The sequence below is a fragment of the Heloderma suspectum genome, chromosome 6, assembly GCF_057233095.1.
Source record: "Heloderma suspectum isolate Gila_16-S chromosome 6, 16-S_ref, whole genome shotgun sequence".
Lineage (NCBI taxonomy): Eukaryota > Metazoa > Chordata > Lepidosauria > Squamata > Helodermatidae > Heloderma > Heloderma suspectum.
The window spans coordinates 99,089,983-99,114,446 of NC_139463.1; the positions used below are offsets into that span (position 1 = coordinate 99,089,983).

Consider the following 24,464-nt stretch of genomic DNA (forward strand, 5'->3'; position numbering starts at 1 on the left):
TTTCAATGGCACTTACTCCCAGGAAAGCCTCACAGCCAATGAATTTACTCAGAAGTAAGCATTGCTGTGTTCAAGGGGATCTTGGAGCCCGTAGTGGAATGGGAGAGAGGCAGAAACGGTCACTGGAAGCCTGCCCCCCCTTCTCACCAATATGTTGTCATGACAATGTCGTTCAACACCCCTTAGCAACACCCCCCTAGTACACGCCCACACAAAGCGGGACAAAACGCTCTAGGGAAAATACACAGGGGGGGGGGGAATGTCGATTTCAATCGCAAGCACAGGAAATGCTCGGTTTTCCCCATTCTCAGGTAACACAGGAAGAGGGAGGGGAAGTTGTGAGATAGCAGCAGGAGAGCAGCAGCGTCATCTAAAGCTCCTGCGGAAACCAGTGAGTAAAGAAGAACGATCCTGCTCAAAACCTCAGGTGTGAAGTCAGCCCCGATGTGGGGAGCAGAGGGGAGCAGAGAGAAGGGGAGGAAGAGCCCCGTAAGGAGGAAGGGAAAGTAGCAACGGGTGCTTTGTAAACATGCTCAGATGTACGGAGCAGAGGTGAGAAAGCAAGCAAAGGATGTGGCGAAGGGGTGCCGTAAGGAGCAACCCTTCTGCCGCCTGCCCTCCCGGCCACCTCCCGGCCAGTGGGGCTCCTGGCGCTCTTCGGCTGGTGGTGGTGGTGGTGATTGGCGGGGTGTCTTCCATTGCATTTCACTGAGCACAGGAGCAGGGAGAAGGGTGACGTGCCAGCCTGTTGTTTCAAATCTCTCCTCTTATGGGACAGCGAAGGAATGGAAGGAGTTAACGTTTGGCTTCTCCCTATGCTGACCACAGGCTCGGTCTGGGGGTTGGAAGTTTCCCTATTTCCGCACCTTTGAACGAGAACGGGGTCAGTGGTTTCCTTTCTTCTTTTTAATTTCTTTGCCTCAAGGAACAACGAGCTGGCATGGATAACCATGTCTACTCAGAAGTAAATCACATATTTTTCAATGAGGTGTACTGCTGAGAAAGCCAGCAGGTTGCTTTGGGGTCCCCTCTGTAAACAAACAAATCTCCATGCAGCGTAGGACTTTTGCGCCACCAAAGGCTTACGGAATGGTCCCTTCAGTAGGAATGAAATGAAGGGAACCTTGAGCCCCCCACTCCCAACATACAGCGTAGTTTTTCACTCATTCCTGCAATGCCCCCGCCCCCCACCTTCCCAATTCTCTCCTTTGCCTCAAGGAACAACTGTTGAAACCACACCACTGCCCAGAAGTAAACCACATTCTGTTCAATGAGGATTATTCCTGAGAAAGTCAGCAAGTTGCATTTGGGATGAAAAACATTGTCGCTCTTTTTCACCAGGCATAATGAATGTAAGAAACAAACAAACAAAAGGAAGGAAGGAAGGAAATTTGTTGATGACGTGTCGTTTGGTCGCGGGACTCCACCTACTATTTATTTATTTATTTATTTATTACATTTATATCCTGCCTTTTTTCCTCCTGAAGGAACCCAAGGTGGCTTACACAATCCTCATTTACACAAATAGCGTGCCCTTATTTTCGCCGTAGTCTACGTTAATCTTTACGTAGACTAGACGTGCCAAAATAAGGAATGCAAATGGCGGCGCCCATGGGCCGCCGCCATTTGCGTACACGCTTTCCCCCCCCCAAAGTCACCCGTGATAGGCTACGTGACAATTTACGTAGCCTATCACGGCTGACTTTGGAAATCTAGCCGTGATAGGCTACGTAAATCGTCACGTAGCCTATCACGGGTGTGTGTGTGTGTGTTTTTTTACTTACTTTTTTATTTTGTAACGGCGGCAGCCGGTTGGGAGACTGGCCGCCGCCCCCGCCCCCCACGAACCGCCGCCGAACCGCCGCTGGGACCCGCCGCCGAGAGGGACATTCGCTAAAGGTAAATCTCATCCCGGGGGGAGCGGGGGGCCGGCGGAAAATTTCCCCAACACCTGCAGGGGGCCGAATGCCTCGGCGCTCGGCCTCCCGAAGATTCAGGGAGAAATTCTCCGTCATCCCTACATCTAGTCCAGCAGTCTGTTCACACGGTGGCCGACCAGTTGTTGATGGGAAACCCACAAGCAGGACATGAGTGCAACAGCACCCTCCTGCCCATGTTCCCCAGCAAGCGGTGTACCTAGGCATACTGCCTCTGATACTGGCAGTAGCATAGAGCCATCAGGACTAGTAACCATTGATAGCCTTCTTCTCTAGGAATTTGTCTAACCCCCTTTTAAAGCCTCCCAAATTGGTAGCTGTAACATATGCATATTATGTTAATATATGTGCTTCATTGCTAAATGTGACCCAGGTAAGATAGGTTAACTGTTTGGTAGTGAGTGAGTGAAAGGTGGGAGGGGCTCGTGTGTGTGTGTGTGTGTGTGTGTGTGTGAGGATTCTGCAGTTATATAAGGAATGAGCTGACAGATAGGGCCTCAGCCTGTGGAAGCAACATCTAGTTAGCGGGGTTTGTGTATAGGATTTTAGGAAGGGTGGAGTAGGTAGCTAACTTCCACATTTGCCCTTTAGATGCCCATTCTCCCAGTTTGGAGAGATCCTTTTGGAGCTTCTCACAATCCCTTTTTGTTTTAACCACCCTAAATCACTCCGTGTCATCGGCAAACTTGGCCACTTCATTGCTCGCTCCTAATTCCAGATCATTTATGAACAAATAGGGCCCCACTATTTACATCCCTCCATTGGAAGAATTTACCATTTATTCCAACTCTCTGCTTTCTGTTCTTTAACCAGCTACTGATCCATAAGAGGGCCTCTCCTCTTATTCCATGACTGCTAAGTTTGCTCAGGAGTCTTTGGTGAGGGACTTTGTCAAAAGCCTTTTGGAAGTCCAAGTAAACAGTGTCTACCAGATCACTCCTGTCTACATGTTTACTGACACTCTCAAAGAATTGTAAAAGGTTAGTGAAACAGGACTTACCTTTGCAGAAGCCATGTTGATTCTTTTTCAGCAGGGCTTGTCCTTCTATATGCTTACTAATTTTATCTTTGATAATGTTTTCTACCAATTTACCCAGAACAGACATTAAGCTAACTGGCCTGTAATTTCCCGGATCCTGCCTGGATTCCTTATTAAAAATTGGTGTTACATTGGCTATCTTCCAGTCCTCTGATACAGACGCTGATCTTAGGGACATGATGCATATTTTTGTTAGAAGATCAGCAATTTCATATTTGCATTCTTTAAGAACTCTAGGATGGATACCATCTGGGCCTGGTGATTTATTTATGTTCAATTTGTCAATAAGGTTGAGAACTTCATCTTTTGTCACCACCATTTGCCTCAGTTCCTCAGACTCCCTTCCTGAAAACATCAGTTCAGGCTCAGGTATCTGTCCTATATCTTCTGCAGTGAAGACAGATGAGAAGAATTCATTCAGCTTCTCTACAATCTCTTTATCCTTTAGTACTCCTTTAACTCCATTGTCATTCAGTGGTCCAACTGCCTCCCTAGCTGGTTTCCAGCTTGTGATACATTTAAAGAATTCTTTATTGTTGGCCTTGATGTTAGCGATATGCTCCTCAAAATGATTTTTTGCTTCTCTTATTGTCTGCTTGCATCATCTTTGTGCAAGCTTGTGCTCTCTTTTGTTTTCCTCATTTGAGCAACACTTCGATTTTCTGAAGGAAGCCCGCTTTTCTTCAATAGCTTCCTTGATGCTGTTCATTAACCATGCCGGTGACCTCTTGGACTTGGTGCTACCTTTCGTAACCTGTGGTATACATTCTAGCTGAGCTTCTGTTATTGTGCTTTTGAGTAACCTCCAAACATTTTGAAGGGATTTTAACCTCTTGACTCCCCCTTTCACCTTCCTTTTCACCAGTTCCCTCATTTTAGAGAAGTTTCCTCTTTTGAAGTCAAATGTGACTGTGTTGGATTTCCTTGGCAATTTTCTACTCAAGTGTATATTTATTTATTTATTTATTTATTTATTCATTCATTCATTTATTTATTTCATTTCATTTCTATACCGCCCAATACCTGAAGCTCTCTGGGCAGTTCACAAAAATTAATCTGATAGCACTATGGTCACTGTTTCCCATAGGTTCAACATCATTTACATCTTGGGTGACACCACTTAGGATTAAATCCAGAGTTGCCTCCCCTGTGGTTTGTTTCCATGACCAACTGTTCTAGAGCACAGTCATTTTGGGCATCAAGAAATTTATCTTCTTTGTTGTGACTGGAACATGCATTGATCCAGTCGTTCTGGGGATAATTGAAGTCACCCATTATTACAGCACTTCCTCATTGTAAGGGCTCCGTCAAGGACCTGTTTCTGGTGAAATCCAAATGGTCTTAAATGTTGTCTTGGTATTCTGTCCTTTGCCCTTGGTGTTGGGGTAACAGACCCACTGGCTCTCCTAACCCAGTTTGATATCTCTACAGCCATGAAGCAGGGACAGGGCATAATGCCTTCCAAATGCCAAGAGCCTAAGTGCTGAAAGAAACGCCTTCTTGTTCCCTATCCAGCTTTAGCCTCACTATGTAACATTTTGGCTAGATTTCAAGGTTTGATGTAACAGACAGACAGTCAGACAGACAGCCAATAACATTTTGGATGCCTGAGGTAGGGACTCTATGGGGCAAACTTCTGGTGGTAAAAACAAAACATTAATTGACTAATTGCTGTGTTTTAATAACAGCCCCAAATCTGAGATTGTGTGTGTGTTTGTTTAATTATGTATGTATTTTTTAAACAATATATTCCAAATTTAAGCAACAAGGCCTGTATGGTGGCTTACAGCAATAAAAAATGCACAATGAAACCACTTGAATTAAATCCAGTTAATAACAGTAAGCAACCACCGGGAGAAGAACTAAAAGCCAAACAGCTGTAAAAACAGAAAAATCTTCGCTACTCACCCGAAGGGCAAGAGAGTAACTCCTCACAGTGCTGGGACTGTTTCTTCTTTCATTCACCTTCTTTTAAAGAAAAGGAAGTATGAGGTGACCAAACCTGTAACTTAACAGTTCAGTTGTGGATTCCATTGGTTCATGAAACTGATTAAGGACACCTTGGTCTGTGCCCAAGTTCATTATCTTGAGTCTTAACAAAGTCTTTAAAAAGGTAATAGGACTTCTGGATCATTAATCAAGCAGTTGATCACAATGATTTCCCTCCATCCCTTGAAGGATTTCAGGCTTTTAAAAATCCTCACAACAACCCTGTGAGGTAGGCTAGGCTGAAACAGTGACTGGCCCAAGGCCATCACTGTCAGGAGTCTGAACCTTTTAAGGATACCTTTCCAAATGTTTACCCTGAAGGGTCAAGCAGGGATATTTAAAGCTGCCCTCTTCTCCAGGAGTGCACGGCCTCAGCCCCAATCAGCACTAAGACAAGTAACACAAGGCCGGCCACTGCTAGACATAGTTTGGCCTCCATAGATGAAGAAGCTGTAAAAACATTCTCTGTAGAAGTGAGAAAGAGGAAAGTGACACACTGGTGGATGAAAAAGGAAAAGAAAAGTGAGTTCACTACTACGTCTTCCTGTATTCCCCCTTTCTACATAAACGTATATAAGTACCCCCAGACCCGAAATTCATCTATCTATCTAGATTGCAGAGCAAGTCCATTGAATTCCTACTGCCACAGGCCACCTGCTCCTCTTTGTCTGAGGGCCAAGCTAGACATGACTTTTCTAACTAATAGAATGTGCACAGGGGCGAGCTGGATCAGGACCATCACATGGGGGAGAGGGGCTTTAGCTCTTTGGCCCTACTGTGATCCTGAGCTGAATTGCACCCCCATCCCGCCCCTGCTCTTCGCAATGTGAGTAAAGCCCCCACTTGTGTCAATTCATAGGGAAGCAAGCCCTCATCAGAAGCCATGGTGGTAATAGGGTCCACCCTATTTTTGCAGCTCCCATTCACAGTAACAGAGCTCCTCCTCGCAGAGGAGCTGCGAAAATGGGTGGACCAAAGATCACCCTTAGAACCTCTTGCTGGTGACTTTGGGAAGTGTGCAGTGGAAGGGGAGGACCCCCAAGGGCCAGTTCCACACTTCAGAACTTGAGGATCACCTTGCTAAGGGGACCCTCTGGTCCCCTCCCCCTGAGCTGTCAGTGGGTAATTTGCACATGCTTGACACTGACAGCTGTCAAATCACCCAATGACAGCTCTGGAATATGGCTTTGCTGATCTAAACAAAGTAGTGTGGAAAGGATGAAACTGACAAGGATATTGACAAGAGGGGAACATGCCTGCAGGGCTACAGAGCGGACACAGAGGCAGATTTGTGATGCTGCACAGTTGCAAACCAGCATCAATAGTTTTCTTTAAAAAAAAATTATGACAATATTCACGCACATTTCAAGACCCATGAAAAAAAGAAAAAAAAGTGTGCAAATTGCAATTTGTGCAAATGCCAGAACCTGTGAAAAAAAAGTGCAACATTTTCCTGAGGCTTGATTTGGTCTGTCCCCGCTTACCAGATCAGACACACTGCGGAAATCCATCGGGCTTGAATGGAATGGATTTCCCAGTGATGGACATCCCTATGATACACAGGATTTTCTGTGGAGTACTGGCAGGTGTAGCTTCCTGCATCCTCCAGCATCACCCTGGATAAAGGGGACTCAGTTGTGTTTCTGTCTAGCTCTGCCTTCTGTGATGCTGTCAGGTCCCCTGATTTGAGCAGGAAAAAGGTCAGACCCAGACTATCCTTTGGTGCTTGGCACTCAGTGGTGATATTCAACCCCAGAGATATCTGTTCCTTGGGTCTCACCTTGATGGAAGAGTTGGAGATGGTGGGATCTAGTATGAAGAAATAGTAGATCCCACCTGTATGTATATGTGTGTGTGTATGTGTGTGTGTGTATACACATACATACAGGTGGGATGTATTTTAACAGCACAGCTACTGATGAGGGCAGAAGCCAAAATGTTTAGCTTAGATATATTTTTTGAATACTCTGTTGTAAGTCTTTCTTATATATTTTACATTAAAACTGATAGAGGATCCACTGTGGATCCAGAGCCTCCTCATTGCTTTGCTGTTGTGCCACTTTATACCACCCTCTTTGTCTCTGTCTCTGTCTTGATACACACACACACACACACACACACACACACACCCTGGATTGGGTATATTCTAGTCCTGTATAGATAGATACATACATATCTATTGCAGGATATACCCACTATATCCCGCAATAGCAATGTGCAAAGCACAATAACTGGTATAGGGACAGAATTCAGTAGTGTGAGAACCTCAGGTTTTGTTTTATAAAAGTGAGTTTCTAGCCCTTGGTGCAAAGGCAGGCCTGAATGTATGGGCAATGCTAACTGACACCTCAGAAGCAACAGTGCAGGGTGGGGTGGGGGCGAACCAGATCTCAGTGCCCTGAATATCTCTTTTCCCTTCCATGTTACTAGCAGAGAAAAAAATATGCAGAGTGAGCAAATGTCTACAAATCTGCATACTTTAAAGAAGTTGTATTCCTGGTGCAACATTTTGATTTTGCTGCTGCTCCCAGTGCCTGCCAAGTCTGTTCATCAGCTGCACTCTGCCCCAGTGGGACTCACCCCATGGGACTCATCTGCGTCGTGCAAGAGAAGGTGCAGTGCAGGCCTCATCCACCGGGAGAGGGACCAGAAAGGAAGTGGAATGGAAAATGCCAGATCAGGCTTCTCACCTCTCACAACCAGCTCCACAGGGTCACTTGGCTCTGACCAGACGAAGATATTTCTTGTTCGGTGATATTCACAAGTGTAGTTTCCTGTATCTTCCAACCCCACCACAAAGAAAGGGAACTCAGTTGCATTTCTGTCTGGCTCTGACATCTGTGATGCTATCACATCCCTGGATTTGTGCAGGGAGAAGTTCAGGCCATTTTCTGGCCCCTGGCACTCGATGGTGATATTCAGTCCCAGAGAAAGAGATTCTGTGGGTCTCACCTTGATGAAGGGTTTGGATAGGCTGCGATCTAGATGCAAGGAAAACTCATTTAGGAGGGCATGGGGCTTGGCTGCTTGATATTCAGCCTATGCAGTGCTGCTTCTCACCAGATCCATTTGCCACGCAGCAGATTCCCTTCTACTGTACAGACATACCCAGGACCAGATTTATTCTTTGGTAGGAATGTCAAGAGCACACTAACCAATCCATGGCACAGAATTCAGTATCCCAAAGATTTCAGGTTTCATGTTTTAAAAAGCAAGTTTCTCACTTGCTTTTTTTCTTCTGCTGCAAAACTAGCTTTGAGTAAATGGGCAAAGCCAAGTGACTTCTCAGAAGCCAGAGGGAGGGAAACTGAACTAGTTTCCTCATGGCCAAGACTTCAGAAGCCTGGATACGTTTTCCCTCCTTACTCCCTGGAGCAGAATCAATCATGCACAGTAAGGACATATATACAACTTGGTATAATCTATACAAGCTCCCCCTCTAGTTGTGCAGAATTTGAGTTATCTTGTAAAGATGTGCTTTTCTAGCACTGAGTACCCATAGCCCCTGCTATTTCCAGTCCCGGGTACATTAGCCATTGGTAGATATATCCTCCAGGAATACGTCTAATCTCCTCTTAATGCCATCCAAGCTACATCTTGAATTCCATGAATCCATTTGGTCCCCCTGAGTGGGGAAGCATAGACCTGAGAGGTCAGGAGCCTAACCAAATTGTTGTTGTTGTTGTTGATGATGATGATGGTGGTGATGACAATTATGAAAAACCCAATTATTGCCAACCTTCCTTAGTGCTGGGAAATCACTGTTGTTGCAACTGTCTGCTGCAGATGTGGATCTTTTCTACATGAGGCTGTTATTCCAATTATATACTTTTGGTTTCCTTGCAGAATTGCAGTCCAAGCACTACATAAATAACTTTTCCTTTCCTGCTTTTTTCAACATAACCTTTAGGTGGCACAGTGATATAGCAGAATAATGCAATTACACAAGTGAGGTAATGTGTTTTGTTTCATTTTTGCAACTAATACTGCATTTTGCCTTGCTCAAAAAAAAGCCACCATGTTCTGCAGCTGCATTTGCTGCTCAGTCTGATAGGAGGAAGGCACTCTGTTGTGATTAAAGAAAGCTGCCTGACCCAGCTGTTGAAATCAACTGCTTGGGTTGGACTAGGTGCTTCCAGCACGCCCCCTCTGTCACTGGGCTCCTCTTGTGATCTCCCTGATCAGCATCCTGATTTCCACAGTGGCCAACCAGATGCTCCTATGAGAACCCCGCAAGCAGGACACCAGCTCTGTGGCACCCTCCCAGACATGTTCCCCTGCAACTGGTATTGAGAGCTAAACTTCCTCTAATACTGGAGGTCCATATATGGCCCTATGATTGTCTTCTGTAAAGTAGGGCACCTGGCCACCATACAATGCAGGAAACCCAGAGCATCCCCAACAGAGGGCTGCTCAGCCCCTACTTGAAAGCCACCTTGTGAGGGAGAGCCCATTGGTTCCATTGTGCAAAGGCTCTCGCCATCAAGACGTTTCTCCTAATCTACCCTCCTGTAACTTAAACCCATCAGATCTAATCCTGGGGCAGCAAGAGAGCAGGTTTTTTTAGGCATCTATGCAGCAGCCCTTCAGCTATCTGAACAATGGTGTCATGTCCCTCCTTTTCTCCAGGCTAAACATCAATCTTTCCTCATAGGGACATGTAGCTTGTTATTTGGCCTACACATCCTGCTGAATGCAGCCACAAAGAATGCCCTGGAATGCATCCATCTTGAATGTTGCCAGAGAAAGGAGTGGGGAGACTGTTTTAAACTGAATGAATACTGCAGTTAATGCAGCTTGTCCACTTGATTTAAAGGTGTGGAAAATGGAAACTCAATTTTAGTGTTGTTTGTGAAAATAGCACAGACAGACTGAGCTAGACCCTCACCTCTTACGTTGAGATGTGCATGGTCACTGTAATCTGAGCATAGCTCAGAGAAGGCCGACTTGAAGCAATATTGGCACCTGTAGATTCCTCCGTGAAATGGTTGGATTTTAGGAATGGGGAATACAGCCTCACCCCCTATTGCCCTATTAAATTTTATAGAGTACCACACTGAATTTTTTTGTGCATGCAGAGAAAACACTGCTTCTGGGTAGTCTTCTTTCTTGCAGTGGATGTTGACAGTTTCCCCCATGGCAACAAACTCACTGGGTCTCACTGTGATGGAAGGCTTGGGATAAGGCCATCCTGGACAAACAAGAGAACAAGAGTGAGATCTGCAAGGTGTTGCATTTAAAACAGTACGACTCCATGAAATGGGAGACATTTGCAGGCTCTGGAGGAATGCAGAAGACCAAGTGTGGATCAGAAGACAAATATCCAGAGGATCTTGTCAATGCTAAGTTTTTGTTTAAGATGTTAGCCAATGCAGCACATATTAATCCGGGTACGGCTAATTTCTTTAACCCACTGGTCAGCAACTAGTTTTGAACAGGGGTCATATGTTGACTTGAGCAGGAGCTGAAAGGCCAGCAACATTGTCTCTGACCACTGACTCTTATTTTCCCAGGACAAACATCCTTGACAGTACTAGGAGGTCAAATAGGAATGCATATTGGCTCCTTTTCTTTTTAATTTCTATATAAATGATGTCACTGCCAAATTAAAAGCCAGCAATCTTGTTTCTCCAGCAGCTGGTTTCAAATAAATTGTCTTTTAAGACACCTATGAGATAGTACTCTTTTACATGCACAGGTAGATTAGAAACAACTACTAATGGCACTGAGTAATTACTAAATTTTTAAAAAGAGAATAATTGCCTATACATTACGATAAGATAAATATATAGTTTATAAACAGGGTTTCTTATTTTCTAAAACTAATGGATGGTGCAAACATCTTCATGCTGTCAGATTCAAAGCTGAGCTGTCAACAAATCACAAATGGTATTTTAGGGTTTTGGAGGCAAAATGTGGTTAAGAAGGTATTCCTTGTCCTCAAAATCTTATCTGCCCAATTCCTCCCACGGATTCTGAAAGCTGGAACCATTTTAGGTCATCATTCCAGTGTACTTTCTCAGTCTAAATCTAGAGGCCATGTCAAGGTCATCCGATCCAGAGAACCTCAGGACTTCATGTCCGCCATGACAACCATGGGGCTATCCCAACATATGTAGCAGGACACACTCTTGAGTGTTTTTTCTTGACTGGGCAGGAGTGTGGTGATCTGAAAGTGGGGGATTTAATATCTATCCCCTTACCAAATTCAGAGTACTTCCTATCGATGTTTAGACCTTCAGTGGCCTATTAAAACGGTCCACCCCCACCAGAAGCTAATGCATTCCACTGGATTCCAGAGGGCTCTGTGGGATTTTCCTGCTGGCATGGCTAACACCCCTGTTGAAGCCCTAGTGACTCTGTGTGACATGGCAAGCACCTGGGTGGTTGACATGATTGTGGCCCAGGGCCCTCTCCCCCATGCTGATCCCCTGCAGACTCTTGGTATACACCTGAACTGAGAGCAATGAAGCAAGAGGGGAGATCACATGAATACAAGCAGAGACAGACTCATGCTGAATTGTACCAAACACAGGTTAGAGCTCATTATCGGGTCTATTCTGTGAAGGTGATGGTGGCAAAGAAAGCATTCTGTGTGGTCTCTGTGCATCACACATAACGGCACTGCACCTGCACAGAGCCCCACTTGGGAAACTTCTACAGCTGAGGAACTTGGGCAGGAACCCTCCCCCACCACCTCTGCATGGATGTCCTTAGTGGGTTCCCACCTAATCTCTCAGTTCTCTTTTAACCACCACTGTGGTAGCCTCAATGGGAACTTTTCTCCCTTTTGTAAGCTAGAATTGCAAATGCTGAGGCTTTATTCATTCTTTACTCTCTTCTGCCATTTTTTTTTCTCTCTGTCAGTTCCCGGTTTATTTTCTTTAAGTTTGCTCTTTCGTGATCTTTGTGATCACCTTTTTGTTCTCAGGCATATGGCAAACTACCACCCACGGGTGGCCACTCCCTCTATCTTTTCTCCCTCAGGGAAGGATATAAGGTGGATGCCTGGCATAATCGGTCTGACCAGGTTTGAGCCTTGCTGTGGAAACAGATACATGGGGTGGTGGAGGTACTGAAAAAGCCTATGGATCAGGCTTCCTGTGGATAAGGAGGGCTGGTGACTGAACTTAATGGGCATGAGGATCTATTCATCCACAACTTTGGGCCATAAGGTGTCCAGCTACCAGGCAGCTATGTCCCGCTATCAATTGTTCCTGTGGGAAAAGTTGGATACCTATTTGAACACATTCTTGAAGATAAGAGAGATCTTGCCTGGATCTTTCAAGGTGAGGAAATGCATTTTTAGACAACAAATTAATACCTCTTGGCAGCAGGTCAACTGCAATGCCAAGGTTATGATTGGCACAGTGGCTTTGAGGTGCCATGCCTGGCTGAGGTCTGTGGGATTATCCCAAGGGCTTGACCCCATACTGAGGACTTGCCTTTTGATGGCCAAAGCTTATTCAGTGCTAAGACTGATGAGACCATGGATTCAGTCCAAAAATCTAGAAACACAGTGTGATGAATGGGGCTTGGTTAGCCACCACCTCCGTATAGAGAGCGCTGATGGTCCCATCCAGCCTCCAATCCATATCCATACCAACTGTCTACAGCTGGAAAGCTCTTTAGAACATTGACCTTGGCACCTAGAAAGCAGTATTTGGCAACCAAGTCCCAGGACCTTCACTGGAAGGGTGAGGGTGGTAACAAACACCATCTTTGACTTTCCTCTGGTCTATCTTCACCCCTCTGCTCTTCAGCTCACATTTAGAACTCGCCTGTCTTCTTTTCTGTAAGCATGGACCAACATTACGCCAGATTCTTGGGTCCTTTCCATTCTTCAGAGGGGCTACAGGATCAAATTCGATGCCCTCTCTCCTCTCGTTGTCGTCAGACTGACTGCCCCATCTGCAGCATTATAATCAGAGGTGGACACTCTCTTGGCAAAAGGGGCAATAGTACCATCCAGTCAACTCCATGATGGCTTTTCTTCCTGTTACTTTATGGTACCAAAGAGGGATGGAGGGCTTCACCCAATCCTGGACCTCAGGGACAACAAATACGTTCATCATGCCCAAGAAATTCTGCATGGTCACACTGGCTTTTATCCTCCTGCTGCTGTCCAAAGGAGACTGGTTTGTGTCAGTTGATCTGAAAGACACTTCCTTTCACATCATGGTCAAAAAGACTTACTATCGCTCCCTCTGCTTCACCATTGGTTCCGATGCTTACCACTTCTACAGCTGCCCCGTATACCAGGGAGCAGAATAAGCTGCACAGAGCCGGAGAGGGCACTCAGGTGCAATTAAGTCGATGGCTTTCCGCATCTCACTGTTGCACAGTGAGGCTAGGGCCTCAGTTGGATCACCTGCTCTCTCCACTGGAAAATCCCCAAGAGCATTCAGAAATCCACTGGATTCCATCAGTCTCCTGGGGCAGACCATCTGAATGGGTCCCCCACCCCTGCAGGAGGAAAGTAATGCAGCAAGTTCAAATCTCACCAGGAAAGGGTCTGACCATGACAATGGGGTTACTTGGAACACCCCCCCCCCAATCTTCAGACTGCCCATCTCACAGCTTGGAGTAAAAACCAAATCAAGGGTATGCCCTGCTTCATGTGTTGGGCTGATGAGACAGCCCCATGATTGTCATGGAGGTCATTCAGTCCTGAGCTGGAACTCCAGGGACAGCCTCAGTGTGGAAGTTGAAGTCACTCAGAACCATCGTTGTGGGTTATTATTGTATTTATTTATTTGTTTGTTTACATGACACCTGCGACTGCCTCTGCCAGCTCAGTCAGGGAGAATGCTGGGCAGCAGGGTGGGTGGTACACCAGCAGCATCCCCAGTCTGTCTCTATGGCCCAATACGAGGCACAACCCCTCAAGGTTCCAAGGTGGAGCGGTTTGCTGGTGAGAAAGATGGAAGTTCTATGAACCACGGTGACTCCCCTCTACCCGTCCCCAGCCCTCCAATCTATGTTGGTGCCACACTGAGTTCTCAGGTGCAGAGAGCTGAGTCAGGTCGGCCCCACCCAGCTCACCCACCCAAGTCTCCGTAATACATGCCAGGTTAGCCCTCTCATCTATGATTAAAGCACGAATGAATGCGATATTATTGTGGACTGATCTGGCATTAAATAGCAGCACCACAAGACAGCTCAGTGGAAGAGCTACCAGGTACATGAGAGCTAGAGGAGGTGGGTTGAAGGGGAACAAGGTATAAATGCCTGTGACCCATTCCACTGTGATGTCCCAACCCCCTCCTCCTGCCGCATCACCCCCCCCCCCCACAGTCAGGATTTTCAAAAGCTGATTGGTGGCAATGGAGGATTTTTAAAACCTTGATTGAAGTGGTAGAGGGGAGCTATTTCAAAGGGGGGGCTTACACCCTTGGGGAGGGTTAGCCCTTCCTTCCCCAGCAGTGACCCACCCCTCAAAATGCCCCCCATGCTGGAATTAGGTTTTTAAAACTCTCCATTGTCACCAATGAAAGCTTTTAATAAATTACTACATGAACGGGAGGAGAGAAATCCCTTATCTCCAATCTCTGATCAGAGATAAGGACTGAGGCCAGATGGGGACCTCCCATGGGCCGCCTCTCACCTGCAGGCCGGAGGTTCCCCACCACTGATGTAGTGCTGAGGTGCACGATCTGGGGGCTGCATCGGGCATCTGCTGGGCTGGCAGGGGCCACTCATGTGCATGTGTTCACCTAGGTGCACACACCACGGTCTCTCACGCAGCACTCACACGCATCCCAGCAGCTACAGATCTTGGTTTTGCACCAACAGCATGTGTTCCATGTCACAGCATCAAGGTTTGAAGCCCCCTTCCCCATCACTGCAACCATGGCAACTTGATCACCAACAGGAAAGGAAAGGGGGGAAATGCTCGCTCTAGGAATGGGCTTTATGGTTACTGTCATAGAAGCCTTGTTCCTAGAGAAAACAGCAGAAACATTCAAGCACTACTTCCACAAGGCTTCCATGGCAGAATGAGAAATCCTGTAAACCCCCCACCCCCCATTTCCTTCAGCAAAAGCTAGGGTTCTGGAGGCCACCAGACAAGGCTTGGGGGGAATGCCTACAGCCCAAGCAAGGCCTCCTTGGCATTTAAAGCTGAACATGTGCAGGAATAAAGGATTGGCAGTTCAGCTGGTTGACTGTTTTTTCGATAATTCAGTCAGTAGTCCCCTTTTTATTTTATCGTATTCATACTTTCTTATAACCTATGATTTGAACACAAAAGAAAATTCTATACCATAGTGTCACTTGTGCATAGAGCATATGATTCCCTGGATCCCACCTCCATGGAGGGGTTGGTGAGATGGAGTCTACAGGTAGGAAAGAAATACAGTGAAGCTCATGTGGTCATGTAGTTTGTCATTGAAACTACGTATGTTGCTGAAACCTGCCACAAGTGAAATGTTTAAATCTTGAACATATCATCTGTGAATGTAGCTAACGATATTCAAGTGTGATACACAGTGGGGAAGAACCTCATTGACATCAAATGTATATTTAACTCAGGGCAACTTTCCCATTTAATTCACAGATACTGAAAATACAAAATCACATTTAAATGAAATGTGTGTGTGTGTGTGTGTGTGGGGGGGGAATTATGCAGATTGAGCCAGGTCCTCACCTGTTATTGTGATGTCAACTGTGTTACTCTTCTTTGAGCAAACTCCACTGTAGTATCCTGAGTAGCAGTAGCTACACGAGTACCTTCCCCCATCCGACTGACTGGCATTAGCAATCTGAAATACAGCCTCAGTCCATGCTTGTGCTGTTTGTAACATGTGCAGAACCAAATCCACCTGCTTGTACAGAATGAAATCCTTTGCATATCCATCTGAGTCATACTTACAGAGGATGGTGGCATTTCCCCCCAGGGCCACCTCTCTGGGGATCACTGAAATGGAAGGCTTGGGATAACCTTGTCCTGGAAGAGAAAGAGAACAAGAGTGGGCTTTGGAAAGTGGACTGGCTACATCAATCTGACTCTGTAAAATGGGAGCCATTTGCTTGAATTGGAGGAACACAGGGGACCCGGTATGGCTCAGGTAAATGGTAAATATCCACAGGATCAGAGAGGATATGGAACCAGGTTGGGGTACCTGAGGGGCCCCCAATTAGTGTGGTTATGGGTCAAGGGAGATACGGCGTTGGAAGGAGGACTGGCCAGGGAACACAACCCAGTCAGTTAAGGGCTGGGCCATGTTCTGGCCCTCCCCCCATTCACAGGCATGGTGGGCGCCCTGTCAGCCTGCCCTCAGGTCTCCAGATGCTGCTTTTAAATGCCAGATTGGTTCAGAATAAGATCACCCTTATCCATGATTTACAGTGGATGAGGCGGCCGATCTGGCATGCATAACTGAGGCCTGGGTGGGTGAGCAGGGAGGAGTTTTGTCCCTCCCAGCTGTGGCCACCAGGGTCCTTGGTTCAGCATCAGGGTAGACCTGGGGGCTGGGGAGGGGGGCTTGCTGTGGTCTGTAGAAATCCCATCTCCCTCTGCAGGCTCCTTGTCCATGTGTCTACTGGTGTGGGGTGTTTGCACCTTGTGCTGGGTGAAAGGGACAGGTTAGGGATTCTGTTGGTGCACCACCCACCCCACCATAGCCTGGTTCTGCAGGGTACCATCTTGTCCCCAACATTATTCAACATCTATATGAAGCTGCTGGGAGTGACCATTAGGGGATCTGAGGTCAAGTGCCATCAGTATGCTGATGACATACAGCTCTATCTCCCTGTGACATCTGAATCAGGAGAGGTTGTGGAAGTCCTGGATCTGTGTCTAGATGCTGTCACTGGCCCTCATCTAAGGCAGTCATGCATTAGATGAGGGCCAACGAACTGAAGGTGAATCCTGGCAAGACAGAAGCCCTGTGGGTGAGTGGTTCCCGAGTCTGGGAGATAGGGTCATTGACGGTCTTGGATGGGGTTGCACTCCCGGGGCTTCTGCTTCCAGAATCTTTGTGGGATCAGATCGGGACCTTTCCATGTGGCTTTAAAAAAAACCCTAAACTTCTCACTGAGATCGATGTGTTTCATTACAAAACCACTAGGTGGTGCAGTCGTTTCATTTGAAATAAAAGTGACTTTAAACTGTACACCCTGATATATATCGACTCCATGGCGGGAGAAGAGAAAATGCCGGACTTTCCTCATCATGGAAAACAACGCATTAGAGCTCACAAAGAGTAGGAGGTTCCCTGGAGAAGGGCTGCATGAGTACAGGACCTGCACATTTTTGTGAGTAAGCAATCTCCATAGCAGGATAAAAGCCTGAAGGAGCCCAAAGTAATCTAAGGCAGTGTTGCCTGTGGGTATTGAAATGGTGTGTGTGTGTGTGTGTGTGTGTGTGTGTGTGAGTCTCAGGCAGTATTAGGGTACTGATGAATCACCCAAAAAGAGGGCAAAAAGATGAAAAAGAGGGCTGGGGCCAGGTTCGCCTAGGGTGCCAAGTTAAGTGGGGCACCAAATTTGAGGAAAAAAGTACAAAAAAATACATGCGGGAAAGCCTCCTGCTCTGCTGCTGCTCCCAGTTGGAGGCAGGGAACAGAGGCTCCCCCAAAGAGCAGCCATTTCCTTTGCCCTCAGAGGGCTGAGCCTATGGGCTGGGGAAGTCTGGCAGGCGCCACTTGTCGTTATGCAGAGATAAGAAAAGCAGGTCTGGCTGGGGGAAGCCATGGCAATTGCCTCTCATTCTGCCCCCCACCCATCACCCCCAAAGATTAATATTCGTGGTCTACTGCTACTTACCTCTAGACACCTGCCACTGCCAGGTTAGCCACAATCCTAGAAAGGATATGATTCTGTTAGCTGCATGATATCTGAGCAACAGGAACTGATACTCATTCTCTGATCCCTGCCATTGTACACCCGGTGGACCCTCTACCCTTCAGGCAGCGATACCAACCAAGAAAGAGGATTCTGAAAGAGAACCTCATGGTGAAGGGTCTGTAGCCAGCAGGGTCCTATTTGCTCCTGGCGCTGCTCAAAGATTCCGGTTGGGAGGTGCAGCTTCTGAAATGCAACTCTTCCCGCTCGACACGCCGGCACAGTTCTTCCCCACGATGTACAGTTCCTCAGACATTTGACAGCACAGTTGACTGTAATCTGCATCATACATTGAGGGAAATCCCACTTCCCTTTTCAGCCACAGTGTGCAATCAACGGAAGACGTGAATCCCTGCCCTCAGCCTTTGAGGATATGAGGGCCTCAGTGGTTTAAGAGGCAAGCTGAACAAGTACAGAGCCTGGACTCTCAAATTCCCATCTGCTCTTTAAGGGAAGCTTGGTATAATGTTTGGAAAAATAACACCCTCAGGAGCATATTAGGGGGCTGCTGATGCCACAGCTTGCTTTGGTCCAGCTCTCCGTTGAAGTCTTGCTTTGCTGTGAAACAGCAGCCATCCTCCTACACGCTTCATAGAGTACCTTTTCCCCCATAATTTAATTTTGTTTCCAAATAAAGTTAAGAAAATAAAGGCAACAAAAAGAAAAAGAACATACATAATAACAAATCAAGATCACTAAAGAAACAAAGGAATTGGGTCCACCCCTGCAAATGGATGAGAGACGCAACTGCGGCATCACCTTCTGAGGCTATTTGAAATAGCGGCATTAGGAAGAAATAGATGCTGCCTATTGTGTGGTGAAGGTGAAGGGGCCAAAGGCCCCATCGGTGAAATAGGATCCAGGTTGGGGTGGAGGTGTGGGACAGGAGTAATGTTCTGGGAACTGACCTCCCTTCTCCTTCCTCTTCAGGTGGTCTATGCAGATCCAGCCCTTCCTTGCACTGGGACCTGTTACTGAGAGGCTCAGTCATGGATTCATTCATTCATTCGTTTCATTTCATTTCATTTCATTTCTATACCACCCAATAGCCAAAGCTCTCTGGGCGGTTCACAAAAATTAAAACCAAAGAGCACACAATAAAACAATATAAAATATATAAAACATTAAAACCGCAGTATAACAATACAACCAGAATAAAACCAGAATAATACCTGAATAAAACCTAGCAGCAATGCAGGGATTTAAAATGCAGATTTAAAACAGCAAAGCTAAAAGTCTAGAAAGCTAAAATGCTAAAATGCCTGGGAAAATAAAAAGGTCTTCACCTGACACCAGAGAGAATACAATGTAGGTGCCAGGCGAACCTCACTAGGGAGCTCATTCCATGGCCGGGGTGCCACAGCAGAAAAAGCCCTCCTCCTAGTAGCCACCTTCCTCACTTCCTTTGGCAGGGGCTCACGGAGAAGAGCTGCTGAGGATGGCCTTAAGGTTCGGGCAGGCACATATGGGAGGAGGCGATCCTGCAGATAACCTGGCCCCAAGCTGTTAAGGGCTTTGCATGTTGGCTACCACACATGGATCTCAGTTAATATGTTATTGGCATCAGCCTAAACCTTGGCTAAGGGATCAATTTTGTTCTAGAATGCTGTGAAAGCAAGGCTTGGAAGCAGCCAGGGGAAAGTGGTTCATGGGTGAGCTAAAGCACCTGGTCTACTTAGTTCATTGACCTGTGTGTCCTCAAATGTAACGGATTTAGTAGGGGTTTCCCTTCCTGTGAGGATGCAAGGCTTAGGAATGTCAGGTACATGCAAATGTGCTTCTGGGTGGTACCAAGCCACGATCCTAGTCAAGTGATCTTCAAGGTTACTTTAAATTGGCCGATTTAAGGCTTCGGCAGGAAATTTCTCCAGTCACTAAAGTGTTCTCACCTGAAGCTGGACCAGCAATTAAAATATCACACAATTTCCCTTTGTGGGCCCCTTTGATCTAGGAACCTCCCCCGACTGTTCCTCGGAAGCATGGGCTTGCCCATTTGACCTGCCTTTTACTCAGATGAGAAGCCAGGCAACTAAGGAAGACTTCCATGCCGAAAGGTTTGGTTTTGTCTTTCGGGCCCCAGCCCCAATACAAGCCTTTACTCCCTTTCTATCCTTGGTAGGAAACCTCACTATTGATCACATTGGTCCAAGTGAGGTGTGTTGCCCAGTGCCTCAGCTGCTCTTCTATGCTGACCGAAGATTCTCCCAGGCTTCGTCAGGCCCACTGCCCATCCCCCATGACCCCACTCCTAGTGCTATCCTCCCTCTCTGAGTCCAAACCCATGTTTCTGCGCTCAGAGGCCTCTCTTGCTGGTGCTTCTTTGCTGCCGTGTATAGCCAGATAGCGCTCCCTCACCTCAGGGGGCATCCATTGCTCAATTTAAGCCACTTCCATTTCAGTGGCGTTGCCCACCCATGCTGGGAGCTTGCTTGTTCATCAGATGGGGTGCAAAGGGAGGACTTCCTCTTGGGTTATATGGCTGCATTTGTGGGGTCAGAGATCTAGGTGGGTTGCTCTCTCTTGGACCTACAGCAGAACCGGTTTTCAAATAAAGTAGGTGTGCATAATACAATCAAATCCTAAGCTTATTCCATAGTACTCCAGTAGCGGGTGCTTTGGCCATGTTTTATTTTAAGAGGTAGGGACTGGGAGAGGTTGTTGCGTTTGCATTAATGTGAACGTACCTATTTACAGACTTTCGGACCACTATGCGAACTGAAACTCAGTTATCCTTCGAAATATGCACTTCTCTGAATTTAGCAACTGAGTTCTCAAATAAAGAAATGTACACAAATGGGTATATTAGAGCAATGTACATACAAAAATGTGTATATGAGGAAAAGCAACATTAAAATGCATTATATTAGGACAATTGCTTGCAGAAATACTATATATATAATATATATATATAAATATATATTAGGCAGGATTGTGTAGAGAAATGCATGTATTTGGAGAATGCACATTTGAGGACTGAGCCAGGCCCTCACCCATTCTGCTGGTCACAGAATAGTAGGGTTGGAAGGTGCCTACAAGGCCATCGTATGCCCTTTCACTGTAACTGGAGCATATTTGTAGATTGTCTGATTTGAAGCAATACAGGCACTGGTAGATGCCTCCATGTGATGGGTTGGCATTAACAATGGGAAATAGAACCTCATTGCGCGCTGTCTTCTTGACTTCATAGGTATACAAAGCTACTTGTATTTGCCGATGGAACTCTGCTTCTTGGACCAGTACACTCTTACAGTGGATGGTGGCATCTCCCCCCAGGGAGACCCCCCCTGTGGGGCTTCCTGAAATGGAAGGCTTGGGAAAGGATTGTCCTGCATGAGAAAGAGAACAAGACAAGTGAGATTTGGGAGGTGAAGTGTCTATAGCAGTCTGGCCCTATAGAAGTCTGGAAGCACACCCATGGGTAAGTTTTGATGAGAGGATAAATGTTTACTAGATCTGGACTCATCTATGTTTTGGATAAGGACACTGGCTGGCAGAGCACATATCAATAACCCTACTTGTAATTGCTTTAACTCTGGTCAGCAGGTGTCCTTTTAAATAGGGGGCATTATGTTGAGTTGAGCAATGGCTGAAGGGCCAGCAGCATTCAGCCTTCCCATTGAGTTGCCCCAAAGGAGCTGAGAGACAGAGGCAAAAGGTTCTCTCATTACCTCCTCCCTGCTTCCCATGTGAATGGCCACAATTAGGGATGGCCGTCGCAGGGAAATCCTGTTCGCTTTTGGCTCCCAACTCAGTGAGCATGTTTTAAACCAGCGAGCCACAATTTGCACAAAATCGTGGGTATAAATATTTACAGAAATCATGTTTTGTGCAAAATTATGGTCGCAAATCATGCAATTTGAACAAAATTATGGCTGTAAATGATCAATTTTGCACAAATTGCAATTTTGTGCAAATCACGATTTGTGCAAATAAAAAAGCGGAAAACCATGAGCTTGCCCGACTCAGCACATGTCGAGTCAGGCAAACCAGAGGATCCATGAGCCAGGGTCCAGGGGGCTAAACTGGTGAAAATTCGCTGAGCTCTAACCCCAGCTGGATTCCTCCAACATCCTTAGCCACAATCAGTTGCACTTCTCTTTTTATGTAACACAGCTGTTCACTTTGCAACAGAAGCCCAGAAAACACCAGAAGAGAGTTTCGTTTTTCTGCTCCCATCCTGGGGACATTATGAAAGGTCCTTTTGCTTGAGTCTGGTGGTGTGAAGTGGAGTTGCATAATAAATGGAAGGCTGTCTTCCAGACCATGTTGCTTCTCTTTGCAGTGGGACCTTGGGCTTGCCGCACCCCCACCTCGTTCTCTATTTTGTTTCTCACATGAGAAAGAGGTTGCAGTGTATAACTGGACTGTGCCTCTGGGCTGCCAGTTACTGAACTTTATTTTATACTGACAAAGTTGTCTAAGGGTTCTCCCAGATCGAGTTTTCCTTGTCATGCCTAGGAAAGAAATGAAAATTTTGTGGGAGAGGCCATCACATTTAGTTCTTAGAACATCAGAGGAGTTCTGCTGAGTCAGACCAAAGGTCCATCTAGTCCAGCCTTCCTCCACATGACTCCTTCCAGGTGTTTTGGACTACAGCTGCCATAATCTTCAGCCACTGGTAGTCCAACACCTCCAGATGTGTTGGACTACAACATCCCTCAGGCGGTGATGATGGGAGCTCTAGTCTAGCACACCTGGAGGGTGCTGGGTTAGGGAAGGCTGATCTAGTGGACCAGCATGTTTCCCACAGTGACCAACTATATGCCACTCATTTGAAGGCATCCGAGTTAATAGTGTAACTCTTATGCATCTTATGGCAGCAAATTCCATGCACTGTGTGAAGAAGTACTTCATTTTGTGTCTCCTGAATCTTCTGCCAGGCAGGTTCACTGGATGATTGCAGCTTCTAGTATTCTAAGAGAGGGAGAAAAATGTCTTCCCACTTTCTTCACACCATGCATAGTTCTATAAACCTCTACCATGTTCTCCCTTAGTCACCTTCCTTTCTAAATTAAAAAGCCCCCTTGCCAAGGGGTGTGCGATCCTACCACTCTGCCATTGCTGGTCCAACTATCTTTCTGTTCTCAATACCAGCCAAAGGAAAGGATGTTGGAAGAGAACTCCTTGGTGAGGGTTCTTTAGGCGTCAGCATCTTGTTTGTTCCTGGCTTTGCTTTCCCCTTAAGATCTCAGCTGGAGGCTGCAGCGTCTAAGATATGACTGAGTTTCGTGACAACGTTCTTCTCCATCATGTACATTTCCCCCATGATCTGCCAGCAACGTTGACCCAGGCCAAGGCCGTGCAGCACCTGACACACTACTTCCTTTTTCAGACTGTAGCCACATTATGCAAAAACCAGAGGAAGTGAACAGCTTTTGAAATCTATAGCAGATTCTGAGTTTTCTGCTGTTGGCTGAAACAGAGGAAAGGACTTTCTTTTTATCAACAATGTTAGGACCAAATTGGGTATCACTGAAGGGATTGGGACCTCCTTTGGATTCTGTCTCTCCTACTATCCCTGGGATAGATTTCCCAAGGTGGGGGCTGGGGAGGAACAACTCCATTCCCAAATTCAGACACTACTGTGTCCTCTCTCAAAAGACCAACCCATAATGAATCTCTGGGTAGTATTACTGTGGGGATCCAAAGCACTTATCCTTTGTCTTTGAGGATTTCAAGCCTGCTGTGGCTTGGCAGACAAGTGGATGAAGGGTGGAGACTGAGGAGGGAAGGTTCCGCTATCAATGTCTTTCTTGTTCCTAAACTAACTCCTGGGAAAAGTTGACAGGAGCTGGTGAGCATCTGGTTCAGGATGAATGATCTGTAAGGTATGAGGGTGAAAATGTTTCTGATCATCCAAAGGGGGATGGGGCAAAACTAACCAATGAGTGTATAGTAGGACATGATAGCCACAGAAAAGGGCAATCAAAATGATCAGGGGAGTGGAGCAACTCCCCTTCAACCTACGGTTACAACGTTTGCAGCTTTGTACTTTAGAAAAAGGCTACGTACGGTGGGGGGAACATTCCTGGAGTGAAGAAAGTGGATACGGAGACATTTTATCTTTCATAATAGTAGGACCCAGGGTCATCCAATGATGCTGAATGGTGTGAGATTCAGAAGAGACAAAAAGAAGTGCTTTTTTTGCACAGTGCGCAGTTAAGCTATAATTTATAGAGCATAGTTATACTACAAATTGTGGTGATAGTCACCAACCGAGACAGCTTTGAAAGGGGACTAGTGAAAGGGAGGAGAAAGCTATCAATGACTACTAGTGATGTTGGGTAAATACCACCTCCAGGATCAGGGACAGCTTGACTCTGAATAGCAGTTGCTGCTGGGAAAATCCAGGTCAGAGTAACATATTTGGGATTAAGGGTTACCAATAGAATTGCTTGTCTTGGTCTGACTGTCTGATATATGAAATCTAGTGTTGGTACCATGTAGCCCCTTCTGTTATGTCTCTCTTTTTTCAATGTGGTTGGCTTAAGAGGTTTCTTATGGGCCGGTGTAATCTCCAATCTAAGTTTTGGCTGGTTGCAAATAGTAGTCTATGATAAGTGTGTGTGTGTGTGTGTGTGAACGGCAAATATTGTTAGGGCTCAGTCAAGGACCTGTTTCTGGTGAAATCCAAGTGGTCTTCAATGTTGCCT

The 24,464-nt window shown here is 46.2% G+C and overlaps 2 protein-coding genes across 4 annotated transcripts in view; both read right to left on the minus strand.

Annotated features, from left to right (window-relative positions):
• Positions 1-3,895: 3,895 nt before the first annotated feature.
• On the minus strand, positions 3,896-18,159 carry LOC146342043 (immunoglobulin superfamily member 1-like). 3 transcript variants are annotated; one of them, XM_084805548.1, is made up of 6 exons: positions 17,891-18,159; positions 17,734-17,769; positions 15,614-15,913; positions 9,854-10,156; positions 7,656-7,946; positions 3,896-5,430 (listed from the first exon to the last, which is right to left on the minus strand). In XM_084805548.1, exons 1-6 carry the CDS (start codon positions 17,919-17,921, stop codon positions 5,303-5,305), a joined length of 1,089 nt encoding a protein of 362 aa, XP_084661674.1. In that variant the 5' UTR covers positions 17,922-18,159; the 3' UTR covers positions 3,896-5,302. The 3 variants fall into 3 exon arrangements, with proteins under 3 accessions (XP_084661674.1, XP_084661675.1, XP_084661673.1); XM_084805549.1 differs by having other exon boundaries at positions 3,896-5,461; XM_084805547.1 differs by having other exon boundaries at positions 5,384-7,946.
• The window catches only part of LOC146342044 (immunoglobulin superfamily member 1-like), a 34,103-nt gene continuing 27,607 nt past the window's right edge, over positions 17,969-24,464 (minus strand). The window contains exons 6-7 of the mRNA XM_084807763.1: positions 20,802-21,137; positions 17,969-18,090 (exon numbers count right to left, since the gene is read on the minus strand). Of these exons, the coding sequence (XP_084663889.1) occupies positions 17,969-18,090; positions 20,802-21,137 (458 nt within the window). The remainder of the gene's footprint in view (positions 18,091-20,801; positions 21,138-24,464) is intronic.